The sequence below is a fragment of the Halichoeres trimaculatus genome, unplaced genomic scaffold (genome assembly GCF_033239565.1).
Source record: "Halichoeres trimaculatus isolate MK-OKI-2021-1 unplaced genomic scaffold, fHalTri1.1 fHalTri1_scaffold_6, whole genome shotgun sequence".
Classification (NCBI taxonomy): domain Eukaryota; kingdom Metazoa; phylum Chordata; class Actinopteri; order Labriformes; family Labridae; genus Halichoeres; species Halichoeres trimaculatus.
Window position 1 is genome coordinate 16,480,657 of NW_027437184.1, and position 25,917 is coordinate 16,506,573.

At 38.9% G+C, this 25,917-nt stretch overlaps 1 protein-coding gene across 2 annotated transcripts in view; it reads right to left on the reverse strand.

Annotated features, from left to right (window-relative positions):
- Positions 1-25,917, reverse strand: part of klhl13 (kelch-like family member 13) — a 39,850-nt gene that overhangs the window by 13,503 nt on the left and 430 nt on the right. Inside the window, exons 1-2 of one of the 2 annotated variants that reach the window (XM_074672339.1) lie at positions 18,655-19,018; positions 702-843 (exon numbers count right to left, since the gene is read on the reverse strand). In XM_074672339.1, the coding sequence (XP_074528440.1) occupies positions 702-843; positions 18,655-18,752 (240 nt within the window). In that variant the 5' untranslated portion in view covers positions 18,753-19,018. Of the gene's footprint in view, positions 1-701; positions 844-18,654; positions 19,019-24,767; positions 24,842-25,917 lie in introns of those variants that run through there. The other variant, XM_074672340.1, reaches the window with a different exon arrangement.

Consider the following 25,917-nt stretch of genomic DNA (forward strand, 5'->3'; position numbering starts at 1 on the left):
CTCACTCTTCATATCAAATTACACAGAAACCATCTCCCAAGAGCTTTAAGGTAATCATCAGAACATTGTCTAAGCTATTAAATTGTGTCCTTTAATACATACTATGGGCTCTTTGGTATAGTTTGGATTGTGCTGAGCAGAGGGTTTTTGAACTGTACAGAAATTCAATAAGGACAAATGTCCCAGTTTGTAGTCTTGTTGAATGCAAAGATTAACTCAGATAGGGTTTTATCTCATTTATAAAGTGATGGTGAGGAATCTGAATAAGTCTCTCCACTGTGCAGTCAGCAGTATTTTAGGATAGAGCTATAAAGCCTTCATTATTCAAGGGATCTCAGAACTAATGGTGAGGAAAATTATAATACAGGGTGTCCATAAAATTGCTTTAAAATTTGAAAAACATATTACAAAGGCAATTCATGAGATATCTTAATCAGATTTGTTCTGTTTACTCAGTAGTTAAAGTTTTTTTAATCCCAGTGCTTTAGTGTTTTTAGGTATCCTGTTGATAAAATAGGTACCATTACACGAACCCCAAAAAATGGCAACTCCTCATTAAAGGCACAATGTGTGTTCTGGTTTATTGTGACAAAAGCTGATACGCAGTTCATTCGTTTTGGTAGTATATATTTTAAATTGTAAAAAGACTTTATGGACACCCTGTTACTGAAACGCTACTACAACATGTCTGAATCACTCACCTGAAGAACGACTGAGCTGTGTGTGTTGCTTGTGAAAAATCTAGTGTTTCCTGTCTTTGATGCCTGAAGGTGAGCAGAGATGCCCATATCACCATAGCCCAGAGCCACTTTCATGTGAGCGTCGTCGTCCTCCACGAGGGATCTATTAGGGGAGAAAAGAAGTTTTTAACTTCAGGTAAGGTAACAAAAACAAGTGCCTCCACCTAAATTTAGTTTACCAAAAGTAGGACGAGGAAGTTTTCAAAGTGACCCTACTTGAGGACAAATTGGGTGGCAGTAGCTGAACCACTGCCACCGCTAAAATGTGTCAGGTCTAAAAACCTTAAGGAGGTGAAAACATTGTGGGGCCATTAAGCTGAGACCTCCTACTCTGTCGTAAAAAGGCCAATCAGTGGTCTGAGATATGATTAGTGTCTAATTTCCCGTGCCACCTTAAAGCTCCAATCAAAACAGACATATTTCCTGTAAAAAGGCACATTAAATCAGATCTGGTGCCTGAGGTGCTGGTTCAAATTTGGAAACAGCTGCCAACACTGCCTGCAAGCAACACCTGAAATGACTAAGACTCTGACCAGGTTTGAGTTATTAAATGATAACTTGACAAAAAAACAGACACACAACTAGCATGCTGAGGATCCTGATATTCAGTTGTGAATCAGCTGTTTCATGTTTAAGACAAAAGCAAGAGATATCACTCTTGAAAACCTTGCATTAATATTCATTGTCCTTTGAAGATGATCACTCCTGATGACATTTGTGGCCTTCCTGATCTTTAATCTTGCCCCACTGTCAGGTAAAAAAAAATACGCCAAATTCCCTCAAAGTTTTATGTGGGTTTTCATTCTGCTCACAGAATGAGTCTTGGTATTTTAGTGAGACCATGACCTTTAGTTTAGTGCCAATCTATAAATCCCACATGGAAAGCTGGGGCTCAGGAAGTAGAAAGGATCTTTTCGGTCAAAGTGTTCTTGCACAAACAGTGAGCGAAAAATGACTTCAGATTCAGGAATCACAGTGCATAGAAGCTCGCTGGAGTCGTGTTTGTAAGGAAATGAAGGATATAGTTCAAACATAAAGGAGAAATTTTTACACAGTCAAACACAAGTTACAACTGGAGAAGAAAGAGCATGAAGCATGTGTAGTTTTCTTGTTGTATGATGAATACTGCTGATTATAATGAAGAGTGAGGCTTTCAGTGGCTACCGGTGTGGCTTCAAACAATATCTACTTCAAATACCTTTTTGTGATGTTAAAAGCACTCAGTGATCTTGAGGTTTCATAGATTTTGGAGATGAAATTTTAATCCTAGATAAGAAAATTGATGAATGTCAGAATCACCTTAAAGCTGGGTGAGTTGATTTAAGAACAAATTTCTTGCAGAATGAGGTCAGTTGGTTTCAGAACAGTTAAAAATGAAACCGCAGTATGTGTAAAGACAATGCTTCCCAGTGATCCGAACTCTGGGAGTAAGATAAAATACATGCAGCAGAGAAAACTCTGTTAATGATGACTGAAGTTAATGAAGGTTTTCTTTCAGAATGTGTAATTGATTTATAATCAAGGGATTCTCCACTTGAACAGAACTCTGATGAGTCTTTCACAGCCTCAGGAAACAATCAGCTCTGTGGGAACATGATATCACTGTTCCTCTTCTGTATCGTCCAATTCCTGCAATGTGTCTGTGCTCTAGGACAGTCTGACGAAAATCTAAAGCAAAGTCCTTAACTGCTCCACAGGGAGCGAACGTGAAGAGATGGCAAGTATGACTCAGAGCCCTCAGGGAAATACTCTGGGGATATTGGTACATTTCGTGCTGACAAAGCTGACATTAGAGAATGAAGCTCATTTGGGTAAAAAAATAACTGTGAATCAACAAAATCAGCTGGGTATTAGTCATCTGCTGTCAAAGAAGATAAGTGTCTCTGAAGTGTTAGATCATAAGCAAACAATGCTGATTTCCCTGCTTTGCTCCTGTGTACTGTCTTAGAAGTGAGTTTAATGTCTCTAAAAATACAACAACAACAACAACTCTGGCCTTGGAATAGAGAGTGTAATTAGCTGAACAAAAAATGTTGAAACAACCCATCCTTCACAGCAGTTCTTGAAAAGGTAGGTCATTCTTTTCAGCTTGTGGTTTAAACAAAGAAACAGTAAAAGGATAGACGGTTATTTGGTAATAATTTAGCTAATTTGTGAAAAATAATGCCTTAACCTGTTCTTTTTTAATGCACGGTGATAAGACATTGATCAAAAAACTGAGCTTAAAAGTATTACAACAGCCTCCCTGTGCAATAAAGAGATGACAGCATAGTCGATGTAAGTGGCATGTGAGAGTTGAAAGCCAGACGTTTTGAGATGAAGATTGGCCCGCTTTGATAAAATATTCTTTTACAAAAATGTCTGGCTCAGCACAGCAGTAAATTTGTGTCTTCAAACAGGCCCATGAGCAGGCAGTGCTTGTCAGATCTAAGAGACTAATGGTTTTTGGGTGGACTACTTGTAAAATTAGGTGACTAAGTCCTTGCTTGGATGGGCATTAGATTTTTTTGTGGTTAGCAGAGTGGTTGTATTATTTGTAAATAAACGTCCCATGCGTTTAAAGGAGCATTCAGCATTTCTGAAGAAAAAAACACTGGATTAAGGCGGAGCTCTAGAGTGTGACCAACAATTTTACAATTTTAAGAGTGCGACTTATATTTCTTCTTGGTCACACCAGTGCACCTCACCAGGTGAAAACATTTTTTTCTGTGTCTGAACATACTCTCAGGGAAGGATCATACTGTGGTCTAAACCAATAAGAGACGGAGCTCAGGCCGTTCTTTTCCTCTGATTGGCTGTGGTCCAGTTCACTCACTGCCTTAAGTTGCATACGCGTTCACAATTCGCAGCTGAGTTTGCCCCGATGTGTGCACATAAGACACACAGTTACTGGAGAAAATTGATTCCACTCTTACTATGATCATTCACCAGTTTTTCCAGATGTGTTATCATCCAACTTTAGACGATAGAGTTAGATGACAACATATGCTGCTAGGTTTCATATGATGTAATGAAGCACATGTCACAATGTAAATATCCTGTGAGTCGCGGAGGAAAGTTTCATCTCTGTAGCCACATATAAAGCCATCACCAGCAGAGTTACCCCTGTCACTTTGTGTGGTTTGTATAAACTTCATCCTGATCAGTTTGTGGAGATTGTATTGATGATTGGTGCGGTGTTGTGCTGTGAATTAACTCACGCACATCATAAAACAGCTGATTGTTAATCCTCCTAGTGCTATCACCTTTCTGCTGACTCTTTGGAACACAAGTTGTAGTTTGGCCAGCTTTCCTCTCATTCTTTAAAACCAACAGGAGTTCTCCTATAGCGTTTGGTGAACAAATTGGTCAATATGTGTCTCTGCGCAGGGGCGTGTCTAGACTTTCTGACTGGGTGGCACAATGAGGGCAGTGGCATAGGTAAGGGTGGCCAGGGTGTGCACATGTACAGGCTATTACCATTTCTCCTCTTTAACTTCACTCTGCTTAAACAACTACAAGTAAACATGACCGTATAGATTCAACAATGATTTTAGTGTAAAAATGTATTCAACATAATAGTGCATCAGCCAGTCTAATAAATTTAAAGCAGTTTTTACACCCAGACTTTAAATTACACAAAAAACAGTAAAGGCCTGAAGGAAACACTGATGATGTGTATAACATTGCCAAAGAAGAGTTGCAATTCACTAATTTTAATCAGAAATTCTTTTCATGAAGAAAAATGAATTAACGTCAATTCAATTTAGTGAAGCACTTTAGAAACGGGCACTTTGTTATGGAAATGTTTCATTTTTCTTCATTTTTGGGTTTAAAATGTTCGATTTCAGTGAAGTGAATCTCAGTGAAGCACTTTAAACATTTCATAGATTTTCTTTTTCTGTATAATTGTGATTCAAATGAAGACAAACGGTTCTCTACACCTTATTCTTATTTAAGAATTATTAATAAATGATGGTCATGATAGCGATGAAAAGGTGGCTTTATGGCATTTAGGTGGTGCAATTGAAATTTGGGTACACCTGCATTTTTTGCTAGTGCACCTAAATAAAAAAAAAAAAAAAAATAAGAATTAGGCACACTGGTTCGACCAATGCAAAATGTAATTATGGAACAGATATGGCAGATTTAGGCTGATAAAACTTACCACACTCTATTTAAAAACTTCCTCTACCTCTCTTTTATTTCTCACAACAGCAGCAGTTATAAAAAGAAAGGTAAAAGTGTGCACTTGTAATGTACAAAAGAAATGATAAGAAGCTCTAGTAAATATTTGGTGATCTTTATGCTGATGTAAATAAGGTCTTAATCAGACAGGAGTCTTTTTTTAAACACTTACACACATTAATCCTTTTAAATGCATGTCTATTTTTAGATTAATCAGGTGTAATGGTTTATTTAATCTGTTACATAAAAGCTTCTTTATACATAGCAGAGCATGCCACACTGGATTAGAAAAAAACATTTGCAGTAACATGATTTTAATTTGATTACTGTAGAAAAGACGATCTGTATCTAGTTATAAATATGATATAGAGAAAAGAAAAGATGCCGGATATGTTATCTAATTTCCTGGTGGATTGAAGAGACTTGACGTGAAACTGGTGTAGTTACATCAAGACATGGTGGACAGATATTTGGCCATAAAGGTTCAGAATAAGGTTGCTCTTATGGTGAAATCGATAATCTGTGAAAGGATTTATATGTTATTTCCACCTAAGCGCTGACCTCTCTCGTTCAGCAATGAGATTAACAGCAACAATCAAATGGGACACGCAACCTGGGAACTAAAAGAAAGCCACTTTCCAGTTTAGTCATGGATGATGAACGCAGCTTTAGTCGACATCTCCACATAAGGGTTTATCACAGCTTGTTTGGTGCTTTGATAAATAAAAAAACACAGCATGAGCCTCCACTTCAGTGACTTTTGTAATGTTAATGTAAACTTTGCAGACTGAATGAGAATGCTGATGGTTGTTCCCCATGTTATATAGTTACAAAAAATGAAAACAAAAGGAGTTCATAATACTGGAAGTGGCATGTGCAGATTTTAATCAACACATTCAGCTCAGATATTTGTGAGGTTTACAAACAGAATGAGCAAAAAAATGTGCCATGAAGTCCTTTCACCATCTACATTTTGGAGCGAAAACTTTATCACACATCGGGAATCTGATTAGGCCTGTCACGATAACAAATTTTGCTAGACGATAATTTTCCAAAATATTATTGCCGATAAACGATATTATTGTCAATATTATTTTGATTTTTTTAAAAAAATTTTTCATTGATGTAATTATGATAAATGTGATAATAAAGTGAGTACACCATATCAAAAGCAAGAAACTTTAATTTCTTAAGAGTATTTAACTGTAATTAAAAGGTCAGGATCTTTTAAACAAAATAAAATAAATTAAACAAAAAATATAATAAATTTAACAAACACGAAAGAGAAAAAAAATACAATGAAAATGAAATGGACTCTCTTTTAGAAAAAAAAACATGTCAATGAAAATAATGAATGCTAATCAAAAACAATAAAACATAGACCCTGTCTCTAAAGAAAAAAACGAAACTCCAAAAAAACAACAACAATAAAAACTATAGCCTAAATAAAAGAGAGTTTATACAGCTCCTGAATTGTTTATAACATGTACTTTTCCCAGTCAATTTGTACTGTCTGTCAAACATTTTTAACATTTCTTGCTTTCAACCGTATTGAAGGGCTGCATTTCTTTGGCAATGTAGCTGTCTTTGAGCGCCCACCATTTGGCACTTTTATTTCTATTTACTTTGCAGACCAAAAGCCTCAGTAAGAGCGGATTGTCAAAGAACAAGGCTCCGCTGCACCTCCCCTTCTTCTTCATCGCCACTATTTTCAAACAAATGCGACATATCAGCTCGTTGGTGTTCATGAGCTCACACTTTGTTCATTCTGATAAAAAACAAAATATTCCCACACTGGGACTGTGGCAGGCGGCTTAAGAACTGTATCTTTCGTGCCATCGCTCATATTAGCATGTGTTTCCTCCTTACCCCTCAGGACGCTCGCTTCAGCTCTCTCCATGTGTACGCGCAAGCAGCCCCGTCTTCACCCCAAAGATCGCATTTTTGACAGATGCTCACTCCGCTATAAATCCACTATAGAACCTATGCACCCCGATGTTAGGAAAGATAGACGTAGTGAGCCATCTTCTCATTCAGCCTCTTTGGTCGAAAGAGAGGAGGAAAACAAACATGCATGTACGTGACAGTTTATCAAGGCTGGCAAACTTACCGAGGACGTTTTTATTTATCGTTCGGTTAATTGATTTATTGATTATCGTGACAGGCCTAAATCTGATACTTAGATTCCAGTTGCAAAGCATGGGCTCAAAGTGATCTCTCCTTGCCTCACATCTCTAGAGCTGATTCCAAGACATAGACATCAAGCGGACTAAAGCCCCTTTCACACGTTTACTGTACTGAAAATTTACCTACTTTGCTGGGTGGGTGGGCAGCTCAGCAGCAGATGACTTTTCACACAACGTAGGAACAGGTAAGAACAGCATGAGCACAAAAATGAAGGTTTTCAGCTACCACAAGAAGTATGAAAATCTACTCTATGGTCGACTTCACATGCTTCATCTACTACATACAAATCATGGTGACGCTTTGAAAACTTATGAAAAGATGATGAGAGGAAGAATCACTACATTTCACAAGGAGATGATCGTGGAGCACGTCTAAAAGGAGTTTGAGAACACCATCACTGAATGCTGAGTAACTGGCATGGCTTAAATAGTGGTCACAAATCACACTGACACACAGCACAGGCAATGTACTGATACATTTACCCCGTCAGGTGGTAAGCTGGACAGGCAGCAAGGAGAGAGTGGGTTGTCCAAACCACAAAGGAGTGTTGGTGGCTGCCGGGACGAAACAAAAGAAGACAACAGCTACAGCATCCCACATACAAGTTGTGCTACTTGTAAAGACACCAGAGAGCACAGAGACCGCATCTCCAGCTGCCCCCGTGGCGTGGTGTTTGTAGATAATTATGACTAAAGCTTTGGAGTAGCTCAGCCCTGCAGACCGATTTAAAAATCAAAAACAGACAGTGAACACCTTCAAAATATTACAACTAGGATTTTATTTTAGGCATGTTCTACTTTGGCACTCTTTCAAATGAGAAGTTTATTAAACCTGTTATTTTTAATGTCGCCGTTGATACTCTTTGCGCGACAGGGAGAACTGTCATCATGTTACGAGCTTTTAACTGATAAAATTAGAAACATCTAAATTTATCTTTTCAGAAAACTACACTGACACACTCACAGGTCAGGTCTGAAATGACAAATGATAAATAAAAGCCTATTATCTTCCAAAGACACACATCCATAATTGATCTTATGGGTCTAACGCAGTATCTTGAGTTTTGATATTTGGTTTTTGAGCAGGCGGGTTTGGGAAACGAAATACTTTGAGAAAATCTCAAGAAGCAGAGAAGGAAATGGAGGATTGAAAAGGAAGTATTACAGATAAAAGAAACAAGTGTGGCGGTCTTTACAGTCCCTTCATGTCAGTGGAAAGCTTAAAAACATCCTTCCACCAGTGACAGTTCAGGAAGCTAAAGTCAACTTGGCTTTTTCCCTGGGATGACAGTGGAAGGGTCTTAAAAGATTAATGAGTATATAGCTTTGCTGCGTTGTCATGCTTAGCCATGCATCGATAGAAACTTTAATAATCTCATCTTCTTTGGGTTCTGAACATCTGAAGGACCCGTGTCATGGTCGCTGGAGCAAAATACCTTGAAAGTTGAGTGATGAAATGCAGTGCAAAATAAGTTTGCACCCGAGTTAAAAGATAAATCCACAGTATTTAAGTTTGATGTACTAGCGCTCAAATACTGGGTCATGTGTCTGATCCTCATCCCTGCTTCCAGGAAATGCTTCTTCACATGAGACATGAAGAACAATCTTCAGGAAATTGCCACGATTCCTAAACAAAGTGTGAGAAGCACTGATGAAAAATTGATCGCAGCCTATTTTTTTCTGCCTAATAATGTGCAAACAGCATTACATCAGTGTTTTAAAACTTTGATTGCATTTTTTAGTCGCTCACAGCTACAGAGGACTTATGTGACACTGTTAAAACATGAACACAGGAAGAGCCTGAGAGTTAACAACAGACAGACAGCGAGGCAGCAGTGAAATTGGCGGAGAAGCAAGAAAAGAGCAGCATCAACATTTTATATTTAAAGAAAAAGGATACCTCTGCCCCATTGACAAAAAAGATCAAAGGACTCCTACGGTCTGACTGAAGCTCTTAGAGCACTCCAGCAGCAGAATATGAACCATACACACAAAAATAGAGAGGCATGAGAAAAGGTGACCAGGTGTTTGGAGGAAAAACAAGCATCTGGAAACCTCTGAAGTGATTTGAGTGGACTCAGAAGGGAAATCCCAATTTTCTCTAGGCACACAGAGAGATGACAGACTCCTAACCAGAGGAGAGTCCTCCATCATTGAGTGCAGCAATGCAATAAAGCTACATGTCAAACAGTCTCTACTCCCGGGGAAAAGACTTGTTTAAGAGTCACTACATGGTGTAGAAAGAAAACAGAAACCACCTCATGATGTGATACAATGACCCCGTGCTGTATTGTGATCCTAAATGTTATGATGACAACAACACAGCTCTGCAGCAGCAGAAGAATAACTGAAAATCAATTAACCAATGAGTTTCTATAGCACAGTATGACCTGAGTTTGTGGTATTGGTGAATCAGTGATAATGATATAAAAATGATTCTTACTCATCATTAAATAGCCTCTTCAGAGACATTTAAAGTATGACTGACTGTTTAGCAGATTCTGTTTTATTATTAATCAATTATGTGAGACTTGTTTTCAGCTTTTTGAATGTATTGCTTCATTAAAGATGCTATGAAGAGGATCTGTTTTAATTAGACTGCCTTGCCACCTTCTGGTCCGGAGTCTCAAGCAAACTGTCATAAATTACTTTTAATGAAACATGTTTGTTTTGGGATTAAAGGGAGATCGGATCAAATCAAATTTTCTTTGTTCAAGACAACTTTTGACTGGATACAATGCACCAAGGTAAGGTATTTATCAGTACAGTTATGTAGCGCTACAGTTTGAAACGTGTCAACAAGCAAAGATTGTAGTAGCCGGCCATATGTAGTGCTATCGACAGCACGTTGCTCCGGCAACAAAACACTGTCAAGTTGTAAGTGCAGCTGACAGCACACCGTTAGTAATTCCTGGTTAGCTATGTCCTGCCAGTCATCTACCAAGCAGAGCTAACATTACATTGTTTATAGAATGAAGTAGAACAAAATACTCATCCAGAAGGCTTTCCCGATCCAAGCAGTGCTTCGGGAGATATATAGATCCAAAATCGTGCAGCGGACGTCCGTATAATGGGATCCATCGGGGAATAGACAGCACCGCTCCTAAAACTGCATTAATCGTCCAAAAACTCATGTTTTTCACCAATATTCCATCTCGGTCCGCTCCGAGTTAGTCCTCTGCTGCAGTCTGTGTCACTCCAGACAGTGCTGTGTGGCTGTACTGACCTCTGAACAGACGAAGACTTTGTTTACGATTTCCCCTCAAAGAAAGGAGTCAGCTCTCCAGAGAGTACTGCGCATGCGAGGAGGGGCAAACGTAAACAAAGTCTTCGTCAATTCAGAGGTCATTTCAGCCACACAGCGCTGTCTGGAGTGACAGACTGCAGCAGAGGACTAACTCGGAGCGGACCACGATAGAATATGAGTGAAAAACACAAGTTTTTGGACGATTAATGCAGTTTTAGGAGCGGCGCTGTCTATGCCCCGATGGATCCCATTATACAGACGTCCGCTGCATGATTTTGGATCTAAATATCTCCCAAAGCACTGCTTGGATCAGGAAAACCTTCTAGGTGAGTATTTTGTTCTACTTCATTCTATAAACAATGTAAAAGCTGTATAAACCGAACTTATCCTTTAAAGAGGCAGTTGGATGTTGACATTTCAATAAACATTTCCATTTAACCATCTCTGAGTGAATTTATTGTTTTGACTTTCTTGGCAAGAAAACTGTCTAAGAAGTAACGTAAAAGGGATGTGCAGATATCTTATTTAATAGTCTCTAGCATCTTTTACCAATCGTTTGTGATGAATGTATCATGATTTAATCATACAACCACAATGTGAATGATTTAAGCCCATATATCCAGCTACTGTCGTAAATGTTTGCCTTTTTGTTGTACTTTTTATTACAGGAAAATGTTTATAATTTTGCTTTTATTGTAGTTAGCATTCATGTGAACCAATGAAAAGTCAATAACTTTGAGTTCAAGACTATTTAAAGATTCCATCTTTTGGTTTACCAAACTGAGTTTTTAGATGGTGCTCTGATTCACCGTACTTTGCTTTAAGTTGATTGGCTCTTGAAACCCAAGACTGTGTGTAACAGAAGGGTTTAGAAGCTGATGACAGTTCAAATGTCAATTTTACCCATCCTTTGGTCAACCGTGCAAGAAGCAACAAGGATGGGTTGAGTTTAAGCTGACACATAAGGAACTGCAGCTCTTCCACCTTCCTTGATTTGCTTTTAAATTTGAGGTTGCCTGCTTTAAACGTGTCATGTCCCTAAAGATTCATGTGGTGGTGACTTAAGGAGCTGACTTACTCCATCAGAAGCCCCTTACATACAGCCTTTTGGTTTTCTACTTTCAGTCAGTATTAAAGACTTCAAACAATACTTAAACTTTTAAGATTCAGCATGCGTCCAGCCAAACTATCATAAAGAGTTTCTGCATTGTAATACAGAAAAATATTTAGATTGAGCATCTTTATTTTTTTTCACCAAGCACCTTCATTTTTTTTCCTCCAGAAGTCTAATGCAGAAAGGAGAGGGAGGGATAGAAATTCTCTCCACACATTTTCACAGAATTTGGTGCAGCTCTTTCTTCCTTTCTTCAACCACATGTGGTGAGAAGCAGGAGAACAGCAGGGAAAAAAAAAAGAGTCAGATGTGGGGTCTTAAAATTCATCCCTCATACCGTCTCGATTCCATCTGAAATGTGAAAACTGGTCTGGTGGATGGGTTGCAATCAGAAAAAAAATGTGAATTTGTTCATCATTACAGAGAATACAGATATTCTCAATGCACCAAATTATAAAAACGAGCAATGCATGATCTTCCCTTTCATTTTCAACCATTCATAGGGTTCCAGTAGAAAGGAAGCGTCAGCACTATTCAGACTGTTTCAAACATCTGTGGCCTATGTGTCTGACAAATGCTGTGTGCTCTGCCCTTTCACATGAAAATTGGCACTTGCTTAATTAATACTCCAGGCTTAACCAAATGAATAGATGGTTGGAATGTACTATTCACCGGCTGCAAGGTCACTCTGAAATGCTGGGAAGAAAATGAGGAAAACTTTGAATTTTCAAATGGACTTATTTAAAAAAGTGTAATTTTACAAGGTTCACAAAATATCATAGCATTTAGAGATGAGGGGAGGTCTTGATGAGCTTTGAGTTACCATGAAAATTGACAAAAAGTTATAAACTAAATGAAACAACACTCAGGAGCTTCATTACAATGTTCCTTCATTCAGCATATACTTTGTTTAGTGATTATGCTGCCTCGGTGTTTTGGATCTGCAGTAGCCTCCTCACATCCAGCTGAAATGCACATTTCCAAATTATCTGTGTCTCACTCCGTCCAAAATAAACTACCCACGGTGTCTGGATAATTGCTCCAATCACGGCTAATAATCTTAGCAATGTGTACGCTATAATGAGTCTGTAATTACATTTTATAATCAAAGAGCACTTTAAGGTCAAGGTTTTCATTAAATCAGGCAGGGGAATAAATGAGTGCTTAAAATGAGGTTTAAAAAAAGCACAGTTTCATTGCACACCACAAGTGAGCACAAGTTACGCCAAACACGCTTCACAAAGTGTTCGCGTGTGGGTGGAGCAGACAATCTGTCAACATGTACCAAATGCTTAATCAACCTGAAGGATGCTGTAAGCAGGAACACGACCCAGCTGAGTCTGTCTGAAAGCAAAAGGACAACTACAGAAAGAGAAGATTCAATTGTGAGTTAGTTTGCATCATTTTTTTATAGAAACAGCTACAAACTGTGTGTCAGCTAATGATATGTGGAGGTATTCAGCAGGGGGACTTCTGACTCTACAGTAAGCACATATGTAACTAAGAAAAAGGTGGTGAGGATGGATTAGTAAGAAAAACTACGAGAGGGGGCATCAAAATGTAAAAATAAGTGACTATTAAGCATTCAAGTGTTGTTAGAGATCAAACTTCCAACATCAGATTTCTCTAATTCAAAGGGGCTTTTGGGAAACTAAGCAGCAGACTGGATACAGATTAATTTTTCCAACCCAGTCTTTTAACCTGCAATAACAGCTTTCTTGGACCAGTGTTCCCTCGGGACTCGACTGTAACGGTTGTCTGGATTTGTCCAGCTGCCCTGCGGATTTCTTCAGGGCAGGCATTGCTGTTATTAATTTTACAAGTCACGCTTATTTTTGGCAGTCAGGGGTTGTCTGTTCTCCTTCTGCACTGCTTCTGACAAGTGGACGGGAGCAGGGTAAATCTGACGTGATGCATCTGACGAGGGAAGTCAATCAAGATTCTGCGATGCACGGAGATGTTTTGTTGTTTTTGTCTGATGTAATGTAATCCACTGGATGACGTGGAAAGTTTCACCACACTGTTTACCCATGTTGAGTTTTAAGTGGGCAAGTAGAACAGAGTTGAATATTTTTTAAGTGGGCAAAGTGTGTGTATGTGTGTATCTCGCAAGACATGACAGTTTCACCTGACTGAACTAACTTGATGCTCTGCCAGCCAGACTGCCTGCCCGCCTGCTTGTGCCTCTGCTCTGGCCTTTCAGAGAAAATAAATGATCCCTGGGTGGCTGTTGCATTTTGTACAAAACAGCCACAAGTCAGCAAGAACTAAATGTCCATTTAGCAGGGCAGGGTAAATTAAAAGCTTCACATCAGTTCACAAGTTTTTTTTATTTCACAACAGCTCAGCACACACATCTGAGCTGACGGCTGAATCATCAACATATTACACAAATAGTAATACATAGAAACAGGTCAGCAAGTCAGCAAGCTCAAAGTAAGACATTTTATATCCTGTGGTGTATTAAGTAAACAGTTAAGAAGGGCTACCTAAAAGGTGATAGGATTGTGATGTTATGCCTTGCCTTTTGAAACAGACCTACTGCAAGACGAGAGAACAATTATGGATTTTGTACAAAAAGCTTTTTGGAAAATCTCTGATGGCTGGAGTCTTTGTTTTTGAGGTGTCTAAAATAAGAGATTTTACTGGGTATGCAGGATATATCGCGATCCATATCAGTATCAATGTGTAAATGTGGGTCGATGTTTACTCATTTGCTGCCGGCCATTTTCAGAGCATCTTGAACAATCTTTCAAGACCCAAATAATATTGTTTTCTATGACTATGTAAACACCAACACTTCCTAAGAGGAGCAGGCTCTTCTTTTTAGGGATGGGTACCTTTCACATTTGAAACGACACGGTACAGATGCCCGGTACTTGGCAATTGGTATCAGTACTAAACGGTACCAATTTTTGGTACTTTTTTGTGTTTATGTGGTAAAAAAATATTAATTTGTTTAATAATAAGATGTAATTTCTTTCAATTTAACATATTTATTCTTCAGTACTTAACCTTATAATGCTGTGTTCATGTCCAGCATGGAAAATCACCTATTCTTCCACTCCTTCACAGACACAAGGATGCATTTAGGTACCTCAACATTGTACCTTTTGATTTTTCGTGAATCGGTACCCAGTACTTTTGACAGAAGTCAGTCGGTACCTATAAAAGCACCGAATTGGGTACCCATCCCTACTTCTTTTAGGTCTCTCTTCCTGTTTTGATCCACATAACAAAAACATACTTTTTTGATCACGTTCATCTCGGGCGCTCCATCCTTTGATCCTCTTCCATGGTCGTCTTTTTTCACGATTGCACCGCTCTTTCTCTCTGAACTACCTCGACACATCATCTCAGATTTTTATTTTAAACAATATTGATATTGGTCAATATTGGTTATTGGCCATAACAGCAATATTAATATCAGATATTGACCATTTTTTTATATTGGTGCATCCCTAGATATTACCTACAAGCCTTAAAAAAATCCTTTGATTGTAAGGATCTTAAGAAGATATAATTAAAAGATCTTAACAATACAAGAAATGGCATCCCAACAAGGAACACACAAATGTAGTGCTGAGTTTTAAGGGGGAACATGATGTTTTTATCCAGCTTTTTTAAGCTGATGAGGCACACAAGCTGATCCTCTGCCTTTTACAACATAGGAAAAACCAACAGCAGCTCTGTCACAACCCTGAAAGACTCATTTCCCAAAACTCAAAAACTGCGTCCTAACAGCGTAGCTTCAACCTGACGTGTTCAACTTCTCTGAAAATCTTTCATCATGATTCATTAATGTGTGAATTTGTGATCTAACTGTAGCTGCACTTGAGAGTAAAATGATATATATTATTCTGGCTGAGAAGAGCACTGTAGTTATAACATCTCTGCCGGCATATCATCCCTGAATGAGTCCAATTAACACAAATCAAACTGTGATATATCTGGTGGGACCCTGGAGAATAATTCAGCTGTTTTATGTATTTTTAACTATGAAAAGGACTTTTTTTGTCAGTAAAAGTTGATGTTCAAAGACAGAGTAAATGAAAATCCTCAGGCGCACACTCAGCTCTTACTCAGTCTGATGCCAGCTGTCAGATGAACTCTGTTCTGTTTGTTTTGATGGAGATGAGCTGTTTAATTGATCGCACAAATTCATTGAAGTCACTGATGAATTATATTTTAGAGATAAGTCTGAAAACTAATGTGGAGTGCAGGAGCTATCTGACCCAAGAGGACATTTAGCACAGGCAGGAAGATCTGACAGGCATGTGAGACATGTGAAGCATCCAGCGTTCACAGAAATCTGTAACTTTCAAAGCTTTCATTTTACTTACAGCTGTACACTCTGTGCAGAGCTTGATCCGGTCAAACTGGCCTCAAATACAGTCTCAGTGTTTGGAATTGCTCTTTCAAACACAAAAATAAAAATCAGTAAAAACAACGGGACAGCAGCAGCAGATCACAGTAGACAGACAGACAGACAGGGGACATGTGGAGAGAAGAAATGGGTCCGACATATGCTAGAGGTCTCTGACTGCAATTGAACACGCTTTGCCGCAGTTAATGCTGCTGGCCCGCTGTGACGCCTCCAAGAGGTGATTACTAAAGACAGCAGTCAAACATATTAAGTGCTTAGCGCTAAACCAATGCAAGACAAGAGATGACATTTATTTCAAAGATGCTTCATAGGGAAAAAAAAAAACAAAAAAAACCTGATGATGCACTGAGCTGAAGATTACTCTCTGAACCATACTGAGTGAACTTTCACCATTCTCTGCTAGCATGAAATCTGCACCTTATGCAGATCACCCGTCTATTTATAGATTTGGGTTGTTTCACAACTGGCAAGCATAATGTGCAAAAAAAATCTAAATTACTAATTCAGTGTGTAAGTCTAAAACTCTCTCCCTGTATCCCTCATCATGTTGGTGTTTTAGATATAGACAGAGCAGCATACTAAGTTAAAAATGTCTCCAAGCCAACAGACAGAGGCATGGCTCAAAGGGCCTATAAAGAGGGATTTCTCCCTGGCCACAGAGTAACCTATAATTGGGGGCCCAATATCAGCCTGCCTAAAAACACAGCTCACTATATACACGTTTCAAAATAGTACGTGGTGAGGTGGGGCAGAGCCACACTGGGCAGAGTGAGGTGGAGTCAACAGACTTAAATAAGCCTCACTTGACTCTCCAAAGAAGACACAAAAACAGTTACAGGAACATATGTGAAGACTGAAACGATATGACATGGTGGTGTGATGGTTTCCTTTTCTTTTAAACAACACTGATGGTGAATTAAAAGAAATACTTTGCAGAAATGATGCATTGAGTCTCTGGGTCTTGATTAATGCAGCAACAAGAAGACACAGCAGCACTTTGTATAAATCTAATCTGAGGCAACAGTTAAGCTACATACTGCAATGTCAGCATGATGGCTTTAAAAAACTGTTATGAAATAAAACACCACTTAGCCGAAATTATAAAGAAAAGATCTATTCAGATAAGATCAGATCTGTTGGGATTAAAGATGATGGATGGGGTGGAAGATGAGAAGTATTGAAAAACAGCAAACAGCAGCTCTGTGGCTATTCACAGAACTTCAACTTCAGACAAAAACATCGCTGAGAAAAAAAAAAAGCACAAAGTAAAATATTTCTATGTAATCCAACGCAAACAAAAATATCAACCAAAGAGGACACAAGTTTTTGCATGAATGTATTTTCACACCAACTTGTACATAGGGATATTCAGTCTGTTAATTTTTACTAGTTACTCCACTAATGGTATGGAAGATAATGCAATTTGGCTGTTCAAAATTCAAAATAAAGCAAAGATGACTTAACGACTTCCTGTGTGATCATTTGTATAAAACTGGATGAGAGAGAGAAACCAGTGCTCGCTCCTATAATGCTGTTAAGGTGCCCTTCAGCAAGCCCTTAACCCCCAAACTGCTCCAGTGGAGCTTCTGTGTCCAACTGATAAGACTGTGGGTGCACTGGACTGCTTCCAGGTGTGAATTTGTGAGACAGTGTGTATCAGTGTGCGTGTGTGTGTGTGTGTGTGTGTGTGTGTGTGTATGTGTGTGTGTGTGTGTGTGTGTGTGTGTGTGTGTGTGTGTGTGTGTGTGTGTGTGTGTGTGTGAGAAGCAGGTCGGTCAAGGCAAACGACCGTGATTAAATCAAGATTAAAAATGATTACTAGTCAATAGTGCCAATACTGATGCATTAATCATGTCTCTTTGTTTACAGCTTACAAATTGGCACCATAAAGTCCAGATTTCTGAAGATTACCTGCATAATAAGACTGTCAGATTAATGTACAGACAGATTTTATATGATCTGAATCTGTCACCATGAACCTGTTCACCAGCTTACACTTAAAAAGAAACGTGCCCAAATAGAGGCTACAGCGTAAATATCAGGCTGCAATGTTCAAAATTAACTGGTAAAACTACCAAAATTAAGCTCATAAGCTCATAAATAGAGAAAGCATATGATTACTGGATACTGCATACATCCATACTAACAGTAATAATAATAAAAAAACATCCAATAAATCCTTGTTAGCCTACGAAACTACCATTGGGCTAGCTTAGCTTTGAATGAGAACTGTGCATGTGTGATCTTGGTGTTCATTCCCTGTAGGTCACGCTGCTGTCCAAAAGTCAAATCCGACACTGGTCCATTTCAGCAGAGCTCAGGAAAAAGAGGGTAAAGAGGGAGGATGGCGAGAGACTGTGAAAAGCGCTTCCATGCTACCCTCCCCCCCTCCTGAACAGTAGCAGATGACAATAGCTTCTAAACCGGGGCACGCCAGACATCCTGACAAAGGCAGGCTCCTCCCAAGCTGCTGAGTCCCTGTTCCCAAATAAACATAGCCACAAGGAGAGGGCAGGAGTCGGGGATGTGCTGCTTGCCATGTCCAGACTAGCGGCAAAATGAGTTCTCTAACCGAGAGCAGAACATTCTGCCAGCGAACCATGAAATGCCTGCTGGACAAGACAAATCTCTGGACACACTACGATGCACAAATCAAGTTCCATCTAATTAGAGCTGCAACAAAATATATCTACAATATAACAACCAATAAAATACAAATAAATATCCTGAACTGCAAAATAATAACAAAATACATTCACCTTGATATGGATAAGCATTAAGAAATATTTGAATGGTGTTCAGGTCTTACTCACATGTAGGCAGGCGAAAGGGGTGAGGACCTGGATGTCTTAAGGACTGGCACTGGGAATTTCCAGCTGACAGGAGAACCGCTTTTCCATTTTAACGGCATGTTGTTGTCACCAGAATGGTGCTACAGCAACACCAACAGCAAAGACCATTTCCATGAAAAGGTTTCCAATGCAGTCTTCCATCCCACTCTGCCCACACCATTTAAGGGGGAGGGAGAGCAGCAGTGGCAGCAACAGCAGCAGCCGCTACAGAAATACACTGGCAGAGGCAGCGCAGGCTACTGTCAGGGTTGTGACTTTAGCGGCAGAGCTGAGAAGCCAATAGATTGCATCCAACGCAACTGCTTGCCCTGCTGCATTCACGGTTGTCTTGTGGAAGGAGGGGGAGGAAGCCCAGCCTTCCCATCACCCTTCCAGGGTTTGTGTATAGCTCAGTAGCTAAGCAACAGTGCCACCTTGTTAGAGGAGCTGTGATTACACTTCTGGGCTTGCTTTGAAAAGATTTCATAGAGATAAAAGGATACAGAGAAAGAGAAAACATCAAGAAATTCACAACATTATTACTTCAAACTGAGAACATCTGGTAAACCTAAGGGTTAGAAAGAGCTTTGTGGAAGTCAATATGTGACTTTAGTCTGCTGCAAGGTTTAAATAAAATCTACTTGAAAAAGCCCAGTTTATCATTCTTCTTCAAGCTGGCTTGTTTGTGGGTTTTATTTGTAACTAATTAGTTAAGTTTAAAAGCACTTTAATGACCTAAAGGGGAAGTGGTGAAATGCTACAGATTTAGGAGGTGATTTATCTTTTGGTATTCAAACATATAAGACTTGGAGTCAAAAGCAGATTCTCATAAAGATATACTTTATCAATATATCAATAAATCTTATCTATCACTTCAGAAATGAAATATATCTTGGACTAAAGACTGATGATGGCTCAACATAACTCAGCAGCAGAAACTTGAATTAGTCTTTAACATCCAAGTGTACAGCCAGACGTAGTCAGCGTGGGTCACTTCAATAAAAAGCGGTAAATGTGGACCAACACAGTACAGCAAGCACATTCATTTTTAATGACTATTGCTTACTGCAAGAAAGTGCCAATACTAATTTCAAAAAGTCCACAGTTTGGCGCTGTACAACTTCCAGAGCCAAGCAGTCACTTATCGATACAAAACAAAATGTGCTGGAGTCAAAAGAATGAGCCTGTGGAGGCGAGGTATTCATTAAATCCTGTTTTGATTTATCATTACGGCTGTGCCATTATTAATCTACAAGGTCAGCTTTTCAACTGACAATAATCAGGTAACAAAATGTCAAACCAACAACCCAGGAGCCAGCTTTGCTAAACCTTTACAAGGAAACCGTCAAAAGGCCTTTTTACATTGCTCGTGTTTAAACATCATGGGAGTTGAATTGGGAGGAAGTCTTTTTACTCCTGACCTGGATTTAGAACTAAATAGTCCTGCAGGTGTTTGTATTTCAGGCCCTTTAAAGGGATAGTTCAGTTTTTTTAAGTGGGGTTCTATGATAGGGCTGGACAATTAATCGGATATTAATCGTGATTTTAATTTTTCCATCTGACAATCATAAAAACAATATAATCGAAGAAAAACAATCAATATGCCACACAGTGTAGATGTATGTGAGTTCCTGTGCTTCATAGCTCTTTTGTGTTCCATGTGCAGCCACAGCGAGTGTGTGTGACTTATGTGTATCAATAATACTGTATGTGCCACTTGCTGGTTCTTTAAAGTTGTGTTTAAATCAGTACTGAAGTTTTTGAATAAATGAATACTTGTGTATATTAATCGTGATTTCAATATCACTTAAAATAACCGGGATTCTTATTTTTACCATGATCACCCAGCCCTATTCTATGAGCTCTATGTGACCACTAAGGACATTAGATACAGTAGAAAGTTGTCTCCTCTCCCTCAGTAAGACACAGACTGTAATCGCTGGTGACGAGGAAATAGGCGCTAACAGGGAAATACCGTACCAGATTCAAAGGCTACTTTCTCTGCCTACAAGAACTAAAATCAAAAAGTAATACCACAGTTTAAGAGTACTCTACATAGAATAATTTTAAAGTGCATTAAGTCTTCGGAAATATAAACATTTATTTGGACCTAACTAGCTGGTCTTGTGTCCTTCCGCGCAGCACTAGTGCGCTCTGTCCCCCTGCTCCTTTCAGCTGTAGGAAATGGAAACAAGCTATGCTTCGGGCGCTGGTTACAGACATAAATGTTTATGTTTCCGAAGACTTAATGCACTTAAAAATTATTTTATGTAGCGTACTCTTAAAACGTGGTATTACTTTTTGATTTTAGTTCTTGTAGGCAGAGAAAATAGCCTTTGAATTTTGTACGGTCTCTCCCTGTTTGCGCCTATTTCCTCGTCACCATCGATAACAGTCTGTGTCTTACTGAGGGAGAGGAGACAACTTTCTACTGTATCTAATGTCCTTAGTGGTCAGATAGAGCTCATACAACCCCACTTCAAAAAAACTGAACTATCCCTTTAAGTTGGCAAGACCACAGCAGTGCTTTAAAGAAGCTCCATTGTCATAACATCATTACATCATTGTACCTTAATCCTGGAACAGTGTGATACTGGCCTCTCAGTGTGTGGTTTTTCAGCATGTTATGGCATAGCGTATGCATAAGAGGTGCGGTGTGTAAATATACAGCCAGAGACACACACACACACACACACACGCACGCACGCACGCACGCACGCACGCACACACTCCATCTTGCGTTCCTGTGAAACCCCTGATCTCTCTCTGATGCCTGTTGAGCAGAGGGACAACTTATTCCAACCATTAGATTTATACTCAGTGAGACTTTGCAGGAACATGAATTCATACTGGGCCTCAAACAAGCAGTATGAGAAGGTTTTTCTTCTTGCATGTTGGGTCTCTGGTGCTGAAATACTGTAAAGTCACACTGTGGGATTCCTGTATTATGCTGTTGTGGAGTTCAGTGTGTAAATTAAAAAGTCAAATATACAGCACAGCTTCAACAATGCTAAATAGTAAGCCAGAGCTGCCAGAGTCCACAGACGAACAAAACAAACATTATTTATTCATTTACATGAACAAAAAGCTCTGAATCTGTTTTCTCACCTTAACATCATTCATCATATGAACTGCTTGTAGGTTTGCTAACTGAAACCTGATACAGCTGAGTCTGCTCTACACTGAACAAACAGTCAAAATCAACATCCTTAAGATGCGGCACAAAACACTACATGGCTTCACTGAGTGTGATAAACTGGGATACGAGGTGACAGTGTGTGTAGATTTAAATACGATGTGTGTTTTAAACAAAAAAGAGCATCAAGGCGAGTCCAATCTTCTGTGCCTTATGAATAATTCTTTAAATGTATAATAATCTATTCCTCATCATTGATTTCTTTAAAAGTAAGGACTAAAGTGATCAGTTGATTGGAAGGGTTAATAACATGCATCAAACCCTTAAATCTCTCAAAAAAATGAGAGAAACAAGAGCTTGGGCACCAAACTTCAAAAGCTGCACACATCCCCATCCCCACAAAGCTGGCAAATCACAAGATGAAGTGGCAGCAAACAGACTGTTGCTTTCTGTCAGCACAGAAACTGTCAAATGCAGCCCCTTCTAATGTGTGGGTAGAAGGGTCTGAAAAAAGGACGTGCTCGAAACTATTTGACCTCTCAAGGATCAGGATACAGGTGCTGTCACCATTGGCTCATTGGGTTGCTCTAACTAAGTCTCACAAATTTAAAACCCATGATATCAAACAAGCTTTAAGAGTTGTGAGTAATGCTATAACCAGAAAAAGAAGGATAAAAAGCACTCATATCTTCCAGAAAACAGGAGTCGTCATGCCTACAGTCTTGCCCCACTTTCATCAAATCAATTAGATTTGTTGGATTATTGTGCCAGAGATTAGAGAACAGCAGCCTCTGATGTGATTCATAATTCTATAAAATATGCGAGGTCATGTGAGGTAGAAGTCAAGCTTTAAACTGTATTAAAGAGCCTAACAACTTGGGTACAGCACCCTTTCTTTGCCAACAGTTGATGTGGTCAGCATGTAAAAGCATGCGTTTTATACATTTAAAACAAACTTTACAAACTCAACAAGATGATGTGGATAGAGCTCTCTACATTTTGTCCGATTACATTTAAAAAGATACATTTGTAGTGATCATTTCTGGTTGTGGGACATTTAAAAAAATCTGCATGTGTGTACAATGGCCAGACTGTTGGGGATATTTCTGCATATGACATACACCTGACCTCTGCTACAAAACAAACGCCACGCAACCCAAACCATGACGACTGCGCTGACACATTTCTCCCCTGGACCATTTTAAAGCAGGAAGATCTTGAATCAGCTGAGACCATCATTATTTATATGGTAGTTTGTACAACTTCCCAAACTGCTGTTTTGGTTTACAAAGCCCCTGAGGAAGATAGCTTATCTAAATCTAAGACTTGGCTCGATCAATGTGTTCTTTGATCACTTAGAGCTCCATCCTTATAAAAACTTTGTCACATTTCTCATCTCCAGCAGTCCCTCTTCGAGCCTTGACTGCAAATGGCAGAATGACCTTGCCTCTATACTGCAAGGGCAGTGGTCATGCTGTCCCTTGAGTTAAAGCCCATGGGCTCAGTGCTACACCTGTTACCCTCAGTTCTACAATTAAAACTAAATCATACACTCTCCATACAGACTTCTATTTTTAAACAATGCCTCTGGCAAAAGCATTCTTTGTGTGAATTAGAGTCAGCAACAGGTTGATTACTTGTGCAGTGGGGATCTGTACTTCCTGACTCTCAGATCTCAAACTATTTGTCTGCAGCCCAAATAAAGTTGGTCTGATACATCACCCCATATGTCATTTTCCATACTTACTGAAAGTACTTTTGATATGTTAACACCTTTTACCCAACTATTTGACTGACATTACCACAGGCATCAAAACAAGCCCATAATTCTTCACTTTTTTTCTGGACTAAATTAGATATACTTCTTAGTGCATAGTCCTATGGGCATTAATGCAAAGCTGCATCAAGACATGATATTGGACATGACCCACAATGTTAAAGTACGTCTCTTAGTTAAAACTTCTGTTTCAACCCAAAAAAAAGAAGAAAGAAAAAGGGATGCGACACCCACAAGCCTTTCAAAGCTTTAAAACTTTGCAGTCAGTTGATTACACTCCTGACTCCCTTTCACTCACGCACTGCAACCCTGAATCAAACTTCACCCAGAAGGATCGTATAGAAGAACACAAACGCCTGCATTACGTCTGAATCAAGAGCCAGCTGCTTTGCACAATTTTCGTGTAACATTCAATTGAAAGACTCTGTGAATACGGAAGGTCACTCGTTGTAGAATCTAATGAGTGAGATGGCATATTGAGGATTTTGCCGAGTATATGATTAGTATCCTTTTCTGCTTGCCTGGATAACACTTTCATTCCTTTCATGAAATGCAAACAGTTTGGTTCAAATGTTAGATATGTTTTACTGATATCAGTCAAACTTGTTTTCATCACTAACAGGTCCTTTTCCTCTTGTATGCTTTACTCTGACACCAACCCTTCCCTAAACACAGTACTTCTAATGGGTAAGAATGGGAATGACACACATACCTGTGCTACCTGTGTGAAATCAATATACAGCACAGTGTAAGGACTGATCTCCAAACACGGACTTCATGTGAGAAAGCAGTCACAGACTATCAAGATATTCTTAGGACAGGCCATTAAGCACCACAGCCTTAATGCTTTTCTTTCTTATAATCTTATCTGGGATTACCTGATTAACACCTTCTGCTCCAGGTGGAAGCCATTTCATAGCCAGGACGGATATCAGTGCTCATAAATGAGGCACTGTTTACAATTCAATACTTGAGCAGACTCTAAAGCTGTTCCCTAATTAAGCTATTTTACATGTGTGGTTATTTCTTTTGAGAAAATAAATAATGGAATGTTAAAGGAACCTGAGAGTCATCTGTTGACAAGGTTTGTGAAGTTAAAAAAGTGAAATATGAATATGAGGTGATGACAGCAGTTCACTATGTGGCCAATGACATAAAAGACAATGAGACACTGCCCTTTACCTGTCATGAAGTCCGATGGGCATTGTCTCCCCTCTGTGTACAGGGTGCTCCATACCCTCGCCAGAACCACACCTCTAACACAGAAATAAAGTTCTTTCAACATAAATGGCATTTTATAAATCTATCATGAGGCTAAAAAGCACAAAATAGTTCAACAGCTGTCATTAAAATTAGTTATTCACAGGTTTCTAAATATGATATTCAGTCAAAGAGTTAAAAACAAAATCACTTTTGTGCGACAGACCACAAAACATCCTCCTACCTGCATTATACAGTTTGAAAAACAAAATACACATCTAAAGGCTTAGTTTCTGAATTAGGATTTACTTTCAGATTGAAATACCATGTATAACAACATAACCTTAAAAAATCTTTATCCAGAAGATTAACTACTGTGTTCAGCAGACTTTAAGTCAATGCTATCACTTAGGACTTTTTTTATATAGCCTGTGGCTGTATAACTTCAGAGTAAAGAATTAAATTGTAATGTAATTATCTATTTTCATATGTTTGTTTTAAATACAAAATATTTTAACATTAGCTCGTCACATGCTAAAATGTGACAGTTGCATGATCAGACTAACTTGTTGCTTTACACAGAACTGGGCTAATTAAAGCTAAAAATATCTTTCTTCTGTTACATCACAGAACAATGTCATTGTCAATGTGTTTAGAGACTTTGCTATAGTTGCATGAAAATGTAAGGATGTGATCACATCGATCTCGGCTATTTATAAAGAAAGGCACTTGCTCCACAAGTCCATTTTGGTGTACAGTAAAGCTTTCTTAGTAACAGCTTTTTTGTTCCTTATGCGACACATTTCTAAGGTAATGACAATGTGTTGAAAAGACCTGTAGTGTTGCGCGCTGAGCTATCACTCGCACACGAAGTCAGAGAGGTTAACTAAGTCCCTTTAAAGCTTTAGTGTGATACATGTGGTGGAAACTAAGTTCAAGACGAGGTAACCGACCTGCTTGCTAGCAAAAGGTATTAGGCTGTAAAGCAAATATCATAGTAATTGTACGTGTTCGTTTAGCTGGACTTCATATTTGTATTTTGACAGAAAGTCCCGCTTAAAGATCGAAGCTTTACTATTTTCCTGGCCATGTTGCCTGAACAGTCGGTACATCCCCATTGGGAACAGGCTAT